This window comes from Anomalospiza imberbis, chromosome Z (assembly GCF_031753505.1).
Source record: "Anomalospiza imberbis isolate Cuckoo-Finch-1a 21T00152 chromosome Z, ASM3175350v1, whole genome shotgun sequence".
NCBI classification, from domain to species: domain Eukaryota; kingdom Metazoa; phylum Chordata; class Aves; order Passeriformes; family Viduidae; genus Anomalospiza; species Anomalospiza imberbis.
Window position 1 is genome coordinate 15,518,669 of NC_089721.1, and position 15,144 is coordinate 15,533,812.

At 38.6% G+C, this 15,144-nt stretch overlaps 1 protein-coding gene and 1 long non-coding RNA gene across 3 annotated transcripts in view; one reads left to right on the top strand and one right to left on the bottom strand.

Moving 5' to 3' along the window:
* Positions 1-7,380, top strand: part of ITGA1 (integrin subunit alpha 1) — a 71,325-nt gene extending 63,945 nt beyond the window's left edge. For both annotated transcript variants that reach the window (XM_068177275.1, XM_068177274.1), the window contains 5 exons: positions 1,581-1,685; positions 2,720-2,824; positions 3,429-3,521; positions 4,966-5,082; positions 5,816-7,380. In XM_068177275.1, coding sequence (XP_068033376.1) covers positions 1,581-1,685; positions 2,720-2,824; positions 3,429-3,521; positions 4,966-5,082; positions 5,816-5,860 — 465 coding nt within the window. In that variant the 3' untranslated portion in view covers positions 5,861-7,380. The remainder of the gene's footprint in view (positions 1-1,580; positions 1,686-2,719; positions 2,825-3,428; positions 3,522-4,965; positions 5,083-5,815) is intronic.
* On the bottom strand, positions 494-3,049 carry LOC137465308 (uncharacterized). Its single transcript, XR_010994618.1, has 2 exons — positions 1,715-3,049; positions 494-567 (listed from the first exon to the last, which is right to left on the bottom strand). It is a non-coding gene; the product is annotated as an uncharacterized lncRNA (long non-coding RNA).
* Positions 7,381-15,144: the final 7,764 nt, after the last annotated feature.

The window sequence follows — 15,144 nt, forward strand, 5'->3', positions numbered from 1 at the left end:
GAATTTCTATTTTTATGATCAATTTAAATTTTAAATTTATGTTTAAGGAACTGCAAATTGCAAACATTTGGGATTATGCATTGCTTTTATTCTAAATAACAAGATACTGTTGTTATAAAAATATGTACAGAGGTACATAAGAAGACAGTGGGACAAATTTTCATAAAAGGAAACAAGCAGATTTAAAATGGTGTTGAACAATAACTGCACTATAACGAGGCTAGTTTGTTATATTGCAAATGCTGAGATGTCCAGATTCAGATATTCTCTTCGTTGTCTGAATTATTGCAAATGCTTGAATCCTGCCGTGTACATCTAGAGCCCAACCTCCTGTCACCTCTCTTCTTTTGGGTACTGACATTAACTTTCGTGCATGTCTGCTCTCCAGCACTAGCTTCTGCTCTCCAGCACTCTGGCTTCTTCCTTCTCTGGGGCACTGAGACATCTTGAAGGGGATGGTAGGTTGTATGTTTCAAATGCTCTTCACTGCAGCCCTCATTTGAGTTTTTCCATTTCACTCTCCCAGTGCAATTGGGAGAGATCACAATTCCAACAAATTCCACTATCCTAGAGCTGTAGATATTACAGCTAGAGCTATATCAATAACTACATGGCTGAAAAACCCCTGTTTCACTAAGAAGTGACCTAAAGCTCCTTTTTTTTCTTTCCCTCAGAGACATATACACATGCACCTCCCTGCTAATAATTTCACTTAGTTTTGCAGTGTTGCCCAACTGAAAAATAAATCAAAATATATGAGTGAGGTTCACTTTAAAGCAAAACAAATATCAAATGAGAAAAAAACCCATATTTAGAATACAAAAAAAGTCGTGTCTGTTCTTGATTTCCTTTCCCTATTATTGCCATTCCTAGTCAACCACCCCATTTGAAACATTTGCACATAAACTCAATAAATTTTGTTTTTTCTAAGACAAATTTCATGTCCTGCTAGCTACACCTAGTGATAATAGTGTGACAAAGTGCATTACAGAGGATTTCTAGTAATTTTCATGCTAGCAGTGTGAAAGTCAACGGCCTGACTGAAAAAAAAAGCAATTCCCCCATACTGAAGACACCAAAGGATTTCCTAGCTACCTGTGGAGCAGTCACAGAGATCCATCAGTGTTCCAGCATCCACTCCCCCTCCCTGGATATTGCCAGTGAGGCTTCCTCATCCTGCTCTTAACCTGCCTGTCTGCTTGCTAGGGCAGAACCTCTGTGGTTTCCCATGCAAAAGCTGTTTAGCTCATTTAATAGCCAACTCTTGCTGGTTCACATAATGGTCATCGTGCAGGAAGCTCTTGTTTGCTTGTACAGATGTTTAAGTAGCTGCATAGAGTTTAGGTTAAATTATCTCATACATATTTCATGTGCTGTTTGAATAATAATACTTCAATACATAGACAGCTGAATTTCCTATTCTGCACTCTTGCAAAATGCTATTTTATTTTAGTGCCTAGTAAACATTATAACTGTTATTAAATATTAAATATTATCAGTGTTGACTTGTTTCTAGATAATTTTTTGTAATAGATTGCATATCCAGCCAATAAGAATATTATTTGTATTTCTGCTTACAGAATGCTATCTGCCAAAGTAGTTACCCTGTAGATCCCTTAAAGATTGGCACTGGGAAACCATTTGTGCTGTCAAAAATAAAAGAACCTACAAAGGATACAATTATGGTAAGCCTATTCATAGTATATATATTCACCCCAGACATTAATCCAGATCTTGGAGCTGAGTACTTCTGAAAAGATGTGTAAAAGCTGCTCTGAAAATGTGTCATTTGGAAGCTCGCTTTATTTTAATAACTTAGAAAACCTTTTCTATGTCAACTAGAGCTTGGTTTTTATTTGGCTGCAAAACTCGATGTGGAACTGAATTTAGATAGTTTGGGGTTTAACTAAAAAAAAATGTAAATAGCAGTAGCAGATTTGACAGCTGAATAAATCATTACTGTCCTTTTCAGCTTCTTTAGACATCCAGTAGATGTGGCAGGTTTTCCATGCAACTGTAATTGATGATCCCATTTGGAAAGGACTAGTCCTTCACATTTAGATGAAAGAGTTACAAAGGGATTTTGATGCTGTAGTTATGTTAGCATGTCAGGGGAAGGTGTCCTCAGCACAGAGGTGCAAGTGGAGTTGCTGGTGCAAACGAAACCATGTCATGGGAAAAGTATCTTGCCATGCTTATTGTTGTCCTTCACAGAAGTGAAAAAGGTCTAGGCTAAGTGACTGTTTCCAACTTTTTACAGCATAATCCTGCTGTACTCCCAGCTAGCAGGTGATACTAGGAAGTAAAGCTGTTTCAATTTTCACATACACATATTTCCCTGCTTGAGAGATTCAGGTGTCCCAAGATTTGAAAAACACTTCAGAAGAGCCATAGCTGTATTGGTAGAAAAACACTTGCTTTTACAAGCTGTGCCTCCCTTAGGGGTTCTGTGATGACTTTTGCTCCATAGCTGCAGCAACAGAGACTCCTCAGGGCTTGCCAGCCTGCAAAAACGGAGTCTATTCTAGCAGAACACAAATATCTCAACCTGTTTTATATACTGCAGTGTCATTTTTACATAAAAAGCTACAGTCATTAATACTGTAGTTTATTACTGGTGTCATAGCAAGTGATCTGTATATATAGTAGTTTACGTGTTTTCATTTTAATGTTGTGAAAAGTCTCTTCTTATTACCTCATGCTGGTCCCTTTTCAACAGGACTGTGATACATACAGCTGTGCCTCTATTAATTGTGCCCTCATCCCATCAGACATATATCAAGTGAATGTTTCATTGAGAGTATGGAAACCTACTATCATAAAAGTAAGTAAATCCTGTTTGTATTCAGAATGCTTTTGGGTTTGAGAAACTTAAGCCAGTGTTTCCAATGTCTATTAAAATTGTATCTTTCATTCTCTTAAGTGTCCCCTCTAGTATTTGAAGTAGTTTCTTCTGCTGTTTTAAATTTCCTTAAAACTACGTCACATGCACTTTCTTATCCTTAAAGTAAGTACTTATAATTTAGCAGGAGTTTTAAACCATGGTAAGAAGTAGCTGCTTATGCATCCACAAAGTCTAATCCAGCAGATATAAGAAGGAGCACATATTTTTTAAGTGTTAATCTGTGAAGATTTCTCAACTCTAGAAAGAATTTTTGCTTAAAAAAAAAACAGAAGAGAGACATTAGTATTCCAGGATTAATTAATATTTTTTGAAATCTCTGCTATCTACCCTTTCAAACCAGTATTGTTGTCTTGCAGGCAATAATGTGTGTGCTGGAGATGATATACATGAGCAGTTTCATTGACTTTCATGTTTTTCAGCATTCCCCAAAGCATTAAGTTTTTCCTTCACCCTTCTCATTGCTACAAAGCTATCCACTAAAAATACCTAAGTGTAAACCATAGTAACTACTCTCTTCTTTCAGGCCAGCATTCACAGCTTAACCCTTGTTGTGAAAGCATTACTTAGGAGTGAGAACTCATCACTGATTTTGAGAAATGACCATCAAAAACTGGAGGTAAGAATGTGATAATTGATCTATTTGCTCTTCATAGAATTTTTTATGCTGTGGAATCATTCTTTTTCATCCATTACTAATGAACTGATTGTTACCTTTAGTGATGCATTATCCTACTCTAAACAGAAGTGATTTCGTATAACAGTAGAAATGTCAGAATTAGTCAGAAAATAACACCAAAAGCCCAGTACCCACCAATGTAGTTAGGTAATCATAAGTACTATCTGAATTTTTTCAACTTGCTGTAATATAAATACTTCCTGCATCTATGTAAATTAAAAATATAATTAAATTATTTTAAGGAATCAATAGTATTTGAAAATTGCTCTCTATCAATTCAAATTGATCATACTTTGTATTTTCTTTACTATTTCCTTGTTTATTCTTTCCTTCTACTTTGTTACACAGGATATATATTTGAAACGGGATCTTTTATTTTTCAGAAGTGCATTATGATTTTCTTATATAAGGAAATATATAACATGATAGTAGAGGCATCAGACATAAAGAGAAATGTCTTAAGTTTTGTTAGAGGTATTATTCATCCTTTTACTACTCTCAATTCCAAGCATTTATAGTGTTTAAACATTGGTCTTTTGTGATAACCTGTACATGGAGGAGCTTATTTACTACAATGTCCATTTTTTTAAGCAGAAGTCTTATTATGAGTTCTTATTGTTAATGCTCCAAAATTTTGAAAAGTAATATTCAATGTGAGCTACATCTTGCACAAAATATTTTTGAAAATTAAAAACTCGGTGTTCCATTGTTAGCTGGTTTTGTATCTAGAAATTACTTTTAAGTGATAGATTAACATTCAGTCCAGGAGTAAAAACACAACTAAGAGGCTTGAAGATAATGAGAGACAAGTAATTTCAGATTTACCTTTTTTAGGGACATAATTTGATGCTTAGTGTTCAGTTCTTCAGTGCTCTTTTTAACTATAAAGTTGCTCTCTAATAAACTCTTTAGTAAATTCAAACTCCTACATGGTCACATTTATTAAAAAGTGAATATTACTTGTTTCTTTGGGTTTACACCAGATATAACATGTTTAAAATCAAGTTGGTGTCTACACAGGCTTTTACACTTAATGCTTAGCTCTGTCTTTCAGGAAGGCTGGCATTGAGTGAGGAAGAGTGTACTGAAGAAGCTCCTTAGCTTATTCCTTCCACTGCTCATGATTTTGGTCCTGTGTCCTTTAAAACAATGTTTACTGACTTTTAGCAGGGCCATTCTCATAAATGAATGCACTTACAAAAATGCAAAGTATTGTGTAAGCATGAAAGGCTGGAAATTATTTTCTTAATTCCCTCCTACTAATTCCTGTAGGTAAAATGAAGTGGTACCCTGGGAAATCACTGCATATTGATTAATCACTGCTGCTGTTTTGATGTTTTGGAAGGACATACTATTTATTGCTTATGTTCTGAACACTTTGCAGACCATGATCAAGATTTCCAAAGAACACCCACCGGGTACAGTCCCCTTGTGGGTTATCCTCCTGAGTATCTTTGCTGGACTCTTGATTCTCGCGCTGCTTATATTTGCTCTGTGGAAGGTAAGCTGCACGACCTTGTCTTCAGGAGCCTAAACAAATATGCTCAAATTCTCCATCATTTCTTTCTCGCAACTAGAACCTCACAGACAATAATTTTATCTAATAAGTACTGTGAAATATTAAAGAAATTACAAAATAACTAATTACACTGCATTTTTCTGATGTGGAGCGAGCGGTGCTACGTGATTGAAACCTATATTGCCATTATGTTAGGGAAAAAACATAAGAGGATATTTAGTACGAGTAAGGGTTTATTAATGAATTTTTCTCTCAGCTTTGGCTGTGACCCTTGTCAAATAGGTTTTTTCTGTTGTGCAAGAGATGCTAAGCCCTATAGTGTAAGTCTTGCCACAAGTGGGCACTCTTCTCCAGGCTAAATATTTTTTCATAATTAAGTTAGAAGGTTACAGCTTACAAATTTCAACATGCATAATCTCTTGATAATCTTTACATTATGAAATAAAATATTATTTATTCAACTGAGGAACCAATATTACTATTAAGCACTTTAACCCCTGACAATATGTGAGCAAAACAATGATTCAGCAATCACTCTATTGTATATTAACTGTACTTAGTTTCTCCATTCCAGGAAAAACATTGTAATGATAAAATATTCATTAACTTTGTACAGAATTGCAAGTATTGAAATAGTAAGAACCAGTACATGGATGTAACCAGTATGATTTATGTGCTTTGACCAGTTCTTAATAATGTTTTTTCTTTTCTGCAGGCTGGATTTTTCAAAAGGCCATTAAAGAAGAAAATGGAGAAATGAAAAAAAAAAAAAAAAAAAAACAGAAATTTTTGCTCAGGTCTGCCTCCAAAATGTTACTGTAAAATTATGAACTTATATGCAGTGGTTACAATGCTTTCCAAATGCTGGTGCGTGAAAAAAACCCCAAGAAACAGAAAAACAAGAAGAAAATCAAGAACACATGCAAAGAAATTATGCAAAAAAAGAACGAACAACCTTGTAGCATTTTGTGATCTTCAAGAATATACCTTTAAGCATTGCTCTTTTTTGGAGAGTAACTGAGTTCAAAGATTCTAACATTTTTGATTACACAAAGTTTGTAATCATACTTTTATATACCTATGTATGTGGAATCATTTTTCATTCCAAATTACACAACAGGTCAGCTTGTATGTAGCAATCCCAGTCGTTTTTATCACCTTATGATTTTCAAAAGGAAAATGCTCAATTTTCAAAATTCCCTCCTAATGTCAGTTCTGTGGAAGCAGATTCTCAATTCACAAGGCAGAACTTGTAAACTTCGAGAATGCACCAAATGCTGTGTGATAGGTGATGCAATGGCAACTCAGAAGACAGAAGTACCTCCAGAATATTGGGTGAAAATTACTGAAATACCATGGATTTCTCTTTCTGCTCATTTTAGCATGTCCAGCTGAATTAAGGATACTCCAAGAAAGAGATTTTTATGGTCGAGGATCATAAAGGGTTGATCCATTAAATCACATAACTGAACTTGAAATATATTTTTGGCAGGCCTAAAAATGCGCAAATCATTCAAGCCCATCTGATTGCATACTGTATTCAAATGAGCAGGGGCATAATTTTATCTGCAAATTAAAATGTCCATATTTATGCAGAAAATGTTTGGAGGCACCCTGAAAGTTTGACTCTTGCTGTATATCTTGGAGTAGCCAGCAGGGTGCTTTATAAACTGTCACTGTAAATTTCTTGTGTAGCTATTTAATCCAATGAATTTAAAGTGTACAAAATGGAAATTATCAAAAGAGCATAGAAAGGAAATTCAGCACTGGCAAGTTTCTTCTAGTATTATAAGTCACAGCTCATCTTTATTACTTAGGAATTTAAGAAGTGATGAAGAATTTGCATACTAAATAAGCACTTAAAAATTATGTTTATTTTGTGTCAAAGATTTAAAGTTTATATGAGAATACACTGAAATGTAGATAGCAAAAGGTTTCTTTAAGAAATTTTTTCTTTCTATTTAGATTATTCAGTTTCTTCCTTTCTGTCATGCACTTGTCTTCCTCCCACGAGGATCTCTCCCTGAGGCTCATGGCTGTGCCATGACCTTGAGAGCTTCCTGTGTTTCTTGGAGCCACATGAAATTAACAGGAGAAAAAGGATGCATGCTGGCAAAGTGTAATGCTGCCTCAGCATGACTCAGTATTGATTGCCAGTAGATCAGAAAATGCTGAGGAGGTGTTCTAAGTTCTGTAAGACATACTTGTTGGCAGAAAAGCTTTGCCGTGCTAAGGAAGCCAGGAAAATTTGTTCCTCCTCTTGGGACAAATATCACTGAAGGGAAAAAAAAAAAAAAAAAAAAAAAAAAAAAAAAAAAAAAAAAAAGCAGTTTTCCAAAATGTTTTTGCTTATCACTGTCTTTATAGTAATAGCTTAAAAAAAAAAGAGTAACAAATTTTAAATTTTATAAACACTTATTTTTCAAGAAGAGAATATAGATTGGGTTGAACATGCTGGCAAGTAAAACTCTCAAAGTGTGTCAGAAGGTGTATCATTACTTGAAAGATGCTGTCACTCTTCAGTACCTTTTATTTAGTTCCCAAGTTAGAGAAAGTAGCTATTGGGAAAGGCTGACTTATGTGAATGCAACAAGTAGAATTGAGTTTGAAAGTGTTGTCAATTTCTCCTGGTGTCTGTGGGAAAGGTGGTTATTTCATAGCAGCAGTCTGCTGAAGGTAGCAGTATGACTCAGAGGAGAGGGCAGAGCCCTCCGTGGGAACACTGTGGGTGGCTGTGCTTTGCAGAGCCTGGGAGATCTGCTGAGGCAGTGGGACGTGGTTGCTGTGCTCATCTGGACAGCTGGAAGGGCCCCCTGCCTGAAGGGGGTCTGAGCACAGAACACATGAATGGAAGGAAAAAAGTGACATAGAGGAATTGTGGATAGAAACCCTGCTTCCTTTATTGTGAGAGAAACCAAAAATCTGTTTGTTGAACTGTGAAGATAAATTAATACAACAGTGATTTCAGTTCCAAGTAAGACACAGGTTTTACTTCAGGAAAATGTATTATTTTGCCCATTTGTTTGAAGGAATTAAATCACACTTGGCACCATAGCATTCAAACACATTGGAATTGTAATTTTTTTTTCTCACAGTATCTCTGAAAAGACATAGCAGTGTTGTTAACCTCTTATGAGTTTGTAAAGGAATGGAATTCTGAAGAAATTGTGATTCACCTATGCACACATAGGAAGTCTATGGTAGAAGAGGAAATAGTTGTATTTATTATTATTCATTCAGTTTTTTAACAATGAGGTCATTTTTCCCAGCTTCATAAAATTACTCACAAGTTGTGTAAGACACACGTAATTCTTATGCAGCATACCTTTAAGTCTTTCACTATTTAGTTATAACAAGCTGTTAACTAGAGGTTTTCATTTTTCCCTGTGACATTTCATATCTTATTTTAAAGCATCAACCTAACTGAAAAATATATACGTCAAAAGAACAGTCTATTTCCCTAGATTAAGACTATGCAAAAATAAATCAATAGTATTTATCAATGTAGAGTATGTTTAAGATCAGTGTTTCATGTTAGACTTTCTTTGCACTGTAAAAACAGTAATAAGCTTTGTATAACCACACTGCTTTCCTCTTTCATGATGCTTTCTCTCTTTTCACATTTGTCCTATTATCATGTTTTCAAGTATATCATCTATTTAAAAGATAAGTATATATACATACATACAAGTATGTCAAGGGGATAGCACTATAGCACATTATTCTTACACAGTTCTTAGTGATTAGTAAACTTGTTATTTTTATCCATACTAGCCTTTCCACACAGCACTGGAAGAGCAGTATTTTACTGCTTTTCATGATATACAACAGAAAAACCTACTGAAAGCATATTGCAAACATCAGGAACATCTCACTTAATTTGGCAGGCACTAAAGAACCTAATTTTACAGCATGTAACCAGTTTTATTGCTAAAAATAGACTCATAAGGGTTATAATGTGATTCTAATAACTATGAAGGTAAATATTTTTTATTTGGCAAAGCAAATAAAGCCAATTTGTTTAAAAATTAATAATAAATTGGGGGTGTAACCAGAGATTAGGCAACTAAAGGATTCTGGCCCACCCAGCTCAGTTCCTAACTTCTGCACTGAAGTAGGTAACTTAGTGGGAATGGACAAGCTACTTTTCTATAGGGTTGAACATATAGGGCAGGGATTCTCTGCATACTCCTGCCTCAGTATCAGGTTGTTTTAGAGATTGCTGATCCCATACATGATTTTAGAAGTCTTAGGAAACAGCATCTCCATTAGAGCAATCTTGAGCAGCTGCTTCTGCTCCGTGGGCAGTTTGCTTGTCTGGTTTCACTCTAAGTCATTACTATGAGCCATTACTACAGACACAACCCACACAACCTGACCCCTTACCTGAGCCCTTTAGTACATATCCTGTGCTGAATCATTTTGAGCATAGTGTTCCTCATCTTCAGAGCTTGAGTCAGGGGAATCCACCCTAAACTGAAGGCAAGGGTTTTCATCTCACCTGGCACCAAGAGGCTGGAGTTAGGGTCATATTCATCTAATGAATTCTACATAACCCATTTGGTTAATTTCTTTAATTGCCTATTGTATAGATGATGACCCATTTAAAAATAAAAGCAGATAAGATAATCAGACTGTACTGCTCTTAACTATACCACTTAACAGGAACAAACGGGGATTTACATACTTTTTAAGAAAACCACATTCTGCACAGCATTTTCTTTTTCCTGTAAAAGTATTCTATGTGCTTTATTGATTAAAAAAGAAATTAAGAGTCTAACAAGTTTCCTGTGTAGTTTGTTTGCTTTTTATTTATATGGGAATAATATTAAATCATCTCAGTACCTAAAAACAGATTCATCTACCTGTCAATAGAAAGGCATTGTAGAAACAAGCATTCTTGCACAGCATCACATCCAGGAAAGCTTGATGTGGTCAAGCTGTCAGAAGGATGTTGTCATTAGATTCATGGACTTTGTGCTTATATCCATGTTTAAAAGCTTTTTAGAAGATCATATGACTTCCTAGCACAGAGTTGTTTCCATGACACTAAATAAAATTTGAAAGACACATTCATTCATTCATCTAACAATTCTTCCTGTCCAGCAATTCCTCTATACAACTTATTCCTGTAACTCAAATAGTTTATGGTCTTGCATAATTATAAATGATTCTCATTAACGTCCTTAGACCTAGTAAATGTTTGTATCAAAACTTCCTAGAAGACAAAGATTATATCTTTTATATCACCGTTAACTTTTAGAAAACATTACAAAATGTGTAATAAGTGTTCTCTCATCAGAGACTATTTTGATGCTGAATCACAGTTCTCTAACAGCAACATCCTGTCTAGTCAGGGGGTGTGCTTGCCAAATTAACTAGTCTATATGGATCTGATCATTAAGAGTTTCCTGGACATTGCCCGTTGACATTTACCATGGGAGCATTTCAATGAAAATCGAGGAAAAAAATCCATTTCTACTTTTGTCAGGTTGGTTTAAATTGTTTTTCAGTGGAATTAATGAATAACCAGAGTTACTTTCTCACAGCAAGAACTGTGATGTGATGTGTGATTTTTACAGAACTGGATTATAATTCATTGTGTTTATCAGAAGTAGGCCTTAGCACTTCACAGTTCAGAGATAATATCATTTCATGCAGTGGGCGTGGTTTGAGCCCTGTAACAATAAAGAGTTGTAAAGATTAAAGTGCTGATGAAGATTTTGTAACAACTGGCTGATACCACAGTTTAGACAGCACAACTGGATTCTGCTTTAAAAAGTGGCTGATAAAATGATCTATCATCAGTGAAATCACATTTTAGTTAAAAAGACTGAAGGCTGACACCTCAGAGAGATATTGGATTTTGTTCATTCAATTAAAAAAAATGAGTGAAAGACCTCAGAAAGGCAGATTTTGACTCTGACTCTAGCACAGTGGGGGATAGAGCTACTTTGCTGCTTTTTCCTGCTCATGCTCTTACCCTTCTGCCCTTCTTTTCTCAGTTCCTGAGCGTTCTCAGAAAGGACAGACATTCCACAGGGGCTCACTGAATGTTGCATGTCCTGGGGATTTTCAAAGCAATAGGATAGGGAGCAGAAGTATTCAAAATAGATTGAACTTACAGATCTAGTGAGCCAGTTGTCTTGGCACACTTTGTCTGTCCATCCCCTTCACCCACTCTCACTTTCAGTGGTGGTGAAATCACACTTCTTGGTTATGGTTCATCTTGATCTGATATTGGAAGTTAATATTTATTAATTCAAAGCAAAGCTTCACATATCTGGTTCAGTATTAACTATGGTCCTTAAGATTTATTCATGTTCAGGGTATTGTTATTCTTCCTGGGGTAAAGGAATATAATCTCTTTCTCTAGTGTAAGTTTCTTCATATTATTTTCCATTAAAACATATTTTCACTCCATCAAAATGGTTAAGATGAAAAACAGAGGATATCCTCAATTGTCCCTGAAGAGCATTTGAAGTCTAACAATTCTGTGACAGTAGTCTGGGAAAAGTAAATTATTTTCTATCATTTTGGAGAACACACAGAGAAATCTTTCTCAGTTTTCTTTTCTCATGGTCCAAACTAATAGCCATCAGTAACTCACTTTCTTGGATGCCAGCTCATAAAATCTCAGTGACAAAAACCTATTACTCTGGTCTCAGCCATTTTAACCTGTGCCAGAATAGATGCTGTTGCATCTCAAAACCTTTAGAGTTCAGCTAAAATTTCCAATGACCCTGTTAGACAGGGAAAAAATGAATTCTGGTGATGAAGGTTTTGAAATTCTCAGGAATCTCACAAACTACTGAATTGCTTTTTTTGCTGTTTATTTGGAGGAACTACCAAAATTAACTCAGTGTCCTGGCTCCTATATGTCATGAATTCCCAGTATTTGGAAAATTACCTATAGCACCTAGCCAACAAATATTAGAGAGTAATATATGCTTCATAATGTGATGAAACAACATAGTTCATAGAATTATTAAGTTTGGAAAAGACCTCTATAATCATCAAGTTCACCCTTTGACAACACCAAAGCAAACCACAGCACAAAGTACCATGTCCAGTCATTTCTTGAACACCTCCAGGGATAGTGATTCTACCATCTCCCTGGGTAGCCCATTCCAATGCTTAACAATCCATTCTGTGAAAAAATTCTCTCTGATTTCCAATCTAAAGCTCCCTTGGAGAAGCTTGAACTTACGTCCTCTCATCCTGTCACTGGTTTCCTGGGAGAAGAGACTGACCCCCACCTGGCCACAGCCTCCTCTCAGGTGGTTGTAGAGAGTGATAAGGTCACCCCTGAGCCTCCTTTCCTCCAGGCTAAATGCCCCCAGATCCCTCAGCTGCTCCACAGAGGACTTGGGCTCCAGACCCTTCTCTACCTCCATTGCCCTTCTCTGGACTCACTCCAGCTCCTCAGTGTCTTTCTTGCAGTGAGGGGCCCAGAGCTGGACACAGCACTGGAGGTGTGGCCTCACCAGTGCCCAGTACAGGGGGACAATCCCTGTCCTGCTCCTGCTGGCCACACCATTGCTGATCCAGGCCAGGATGCCATTGGCCTTCTTGGCCACCTGGGTACACCCTGGCTCATGCTCAGCTGCTGTCACCAGCACCCCCAGTTCCTTTCCAGCCACTCTGTCCCAGCCTGTGGAGCTGCCTAGGGTTGTTGTGACCCAAGGGCAGGACCTGGCACTTGGCCTTGGCCTCTTGATCTATCCTGTCCAGATCCCTCTGCAGAGCCTTCCTGCCCTCCAGCAGATCAACAGTTCCACCCAAACTGCTGACATCTGCAAACAGACTGAGTGCACCCAACCACTTGTCAAGGTCATTGATGGAGGTATCAAGCAGAACTGGACCCAGTACTGAGACCTGGGGAAACAGAACTAGTGACCAAATAAAATCTACCTAAGTTGCAATATGCACACCTTTGCACATGGCCTAATGGCATAGCTTCAGTCCCATGTCACCAACCCCCTCAGAGGGGGTATGTCCTCTCTTATCATATGGCCCCTCTTCCATGACCATCCCACCAGCCCCTCATGCACAGAACTTTCATATTTTATTCTAGTTTTTGAGGGCTGGCCTGTTGGTCCCCCCAGCACAAATTTTCTTAGAAAGTGGGTGTTGGGCGCCACTTGCGGCTTTTACCCACTACAGCCTCAAGCAACTGGAAAGCCTGGCTAGAGCTGCCCTTGCAGAGACTGTAGCTGCTGTGTGGACGGGCACTCCAGGGTTGTGGAGTGTCCCAGAGTGGGTACGCAGCTTTGGTAGCTTCACACGGAGAGGAAACAAAGGGACGAGAGAGGCACACTTTGCCAGCAAGCCTGAGGACATTTATTTCCCACGTGGTCGCAGCGGTGGTCGGAGCGACTGTTCCCAGCATGGTGCAAGGCAAAAAATGGCACCAGGACAGAGAAAGCATTGGGTTAAATAGGGGGCGGGCAGACAGGGGTGGAAAACCCCCTTGCCCAACAGGGACAGACAACAGGGGAGTGACATAGAACATAACAGAGGTGGGTACAGTGTTCTGGGACAAATAGCATTGCAAAGGTGGGGTGATTGATACAGAACTTTCAAGAAGAATCAGGGGGTGGCTACAAGATTGACATATAAGAGCTCCCGTGGTAGACAGCTTGTAGCAAACCATTGTGAAGGAAAATAGGGGTACAGAGAACCAACCTAACTAACATTTATTAAAATCCCTAACTAAACCAACCCAACCTACAACAAATGGGTAAGATTTTTGCAAGCTGGTAAGGAATTATTATAAAAACATTAATAACAAAAGGAAGATGGAGGAAAAACTGCATTCTTTATTGAACTCAGTGGGGAAAATACAATTCCAAAGATGAGGAAAACACTGATATCCTTAATGCCTTCTTTGCCTCAGTCTTCAACTGTAAAACCAGTGATCATCAGGGCAACCAGCCCCCTGAACTTGACAGGGATGGGGAGCAGAACAGACCCCAGCAATCTAGGAGGAAGTATTCAGTGACCTGCTGTGCCACTCAGACACTCACAAGCCAATGGGACCAGATGGGATTCACCCAAAGGTACTGAGGGAACTGGCAGAAGAGTTTGCCAAGGCACTCTTCATCATTTATTGTTAGTCTTGGCTAACTGGGGAGGTCCACAGATGACTGGAGGTTGGTCATTGTGATTCCCATGCCCAGGAAGGGCTGGAAGGAAGGTACATGAAACTACAGGTTTGCCAGCCTGACCTTGGTCCCAGGGAAGGTTATGGAACTGATCATCCTGAGTGTGATCACATGGCACTTACAGGTCAGCCTGTAGGGACCAGAGGGACAACACCCAGCCACCACAGGTTTAGGAAAGGCAGACCCTGCCTGATCTCCTTTGATGACCTGGTGACACACCTGACGGACGAGGGAAAGGCTGTTGATGTTGTCTAGCTGGAGTTCAGAAGAGCCTTTGACACTGTCTCCCACAGCATACTCCTGGAAAAGCTGGCAGCCCAGGGCTTGGACAGGAGCACTCTTGGCTAGGTTAAGAAGTGGCCAGATGGCCAGGCCCAGAGAGTGGTGGTGAATGGTGCTGCATCCAGCTGGGGCCAGTCACTCTTGGGCTTCCACAAGGCTCACTGTTGAGCACAGTTCTGTTCAATATGTTTATTATCCTGATCAATATCTTAAAGATTTGGATGAGGAGATTGAGTATACCTTTACTAAATCCACAGTCCACAACAAGCTGGGCAGAAATGTTGGTCTACTGGAGGGCAGGAAGGCTCTGCAGAGGGATCTGGACAGGCTACATCAATGGTGACTGAGGCCGATGGTGTGAGGTTCAACAAGGCCAAGTGCCAGGTCCTGCCCTTGGGTCACAACAACCCTAGGCAGCTCCACAGGCTGGGACAGAGTGGCTGGAAAGGACCTGGGGGTGCTGGTGACAGCAGCTGAGCATGAGCCAGGGTGTGCCCAGGTGGCCAAGAAGGCCAATGGCATCCTGGCCTGGATCAGCAATGGTGTGGCCAGCAGGAGCAGGGCAGGGATTGTCCCCCTGTGCTGGGCACTGGTG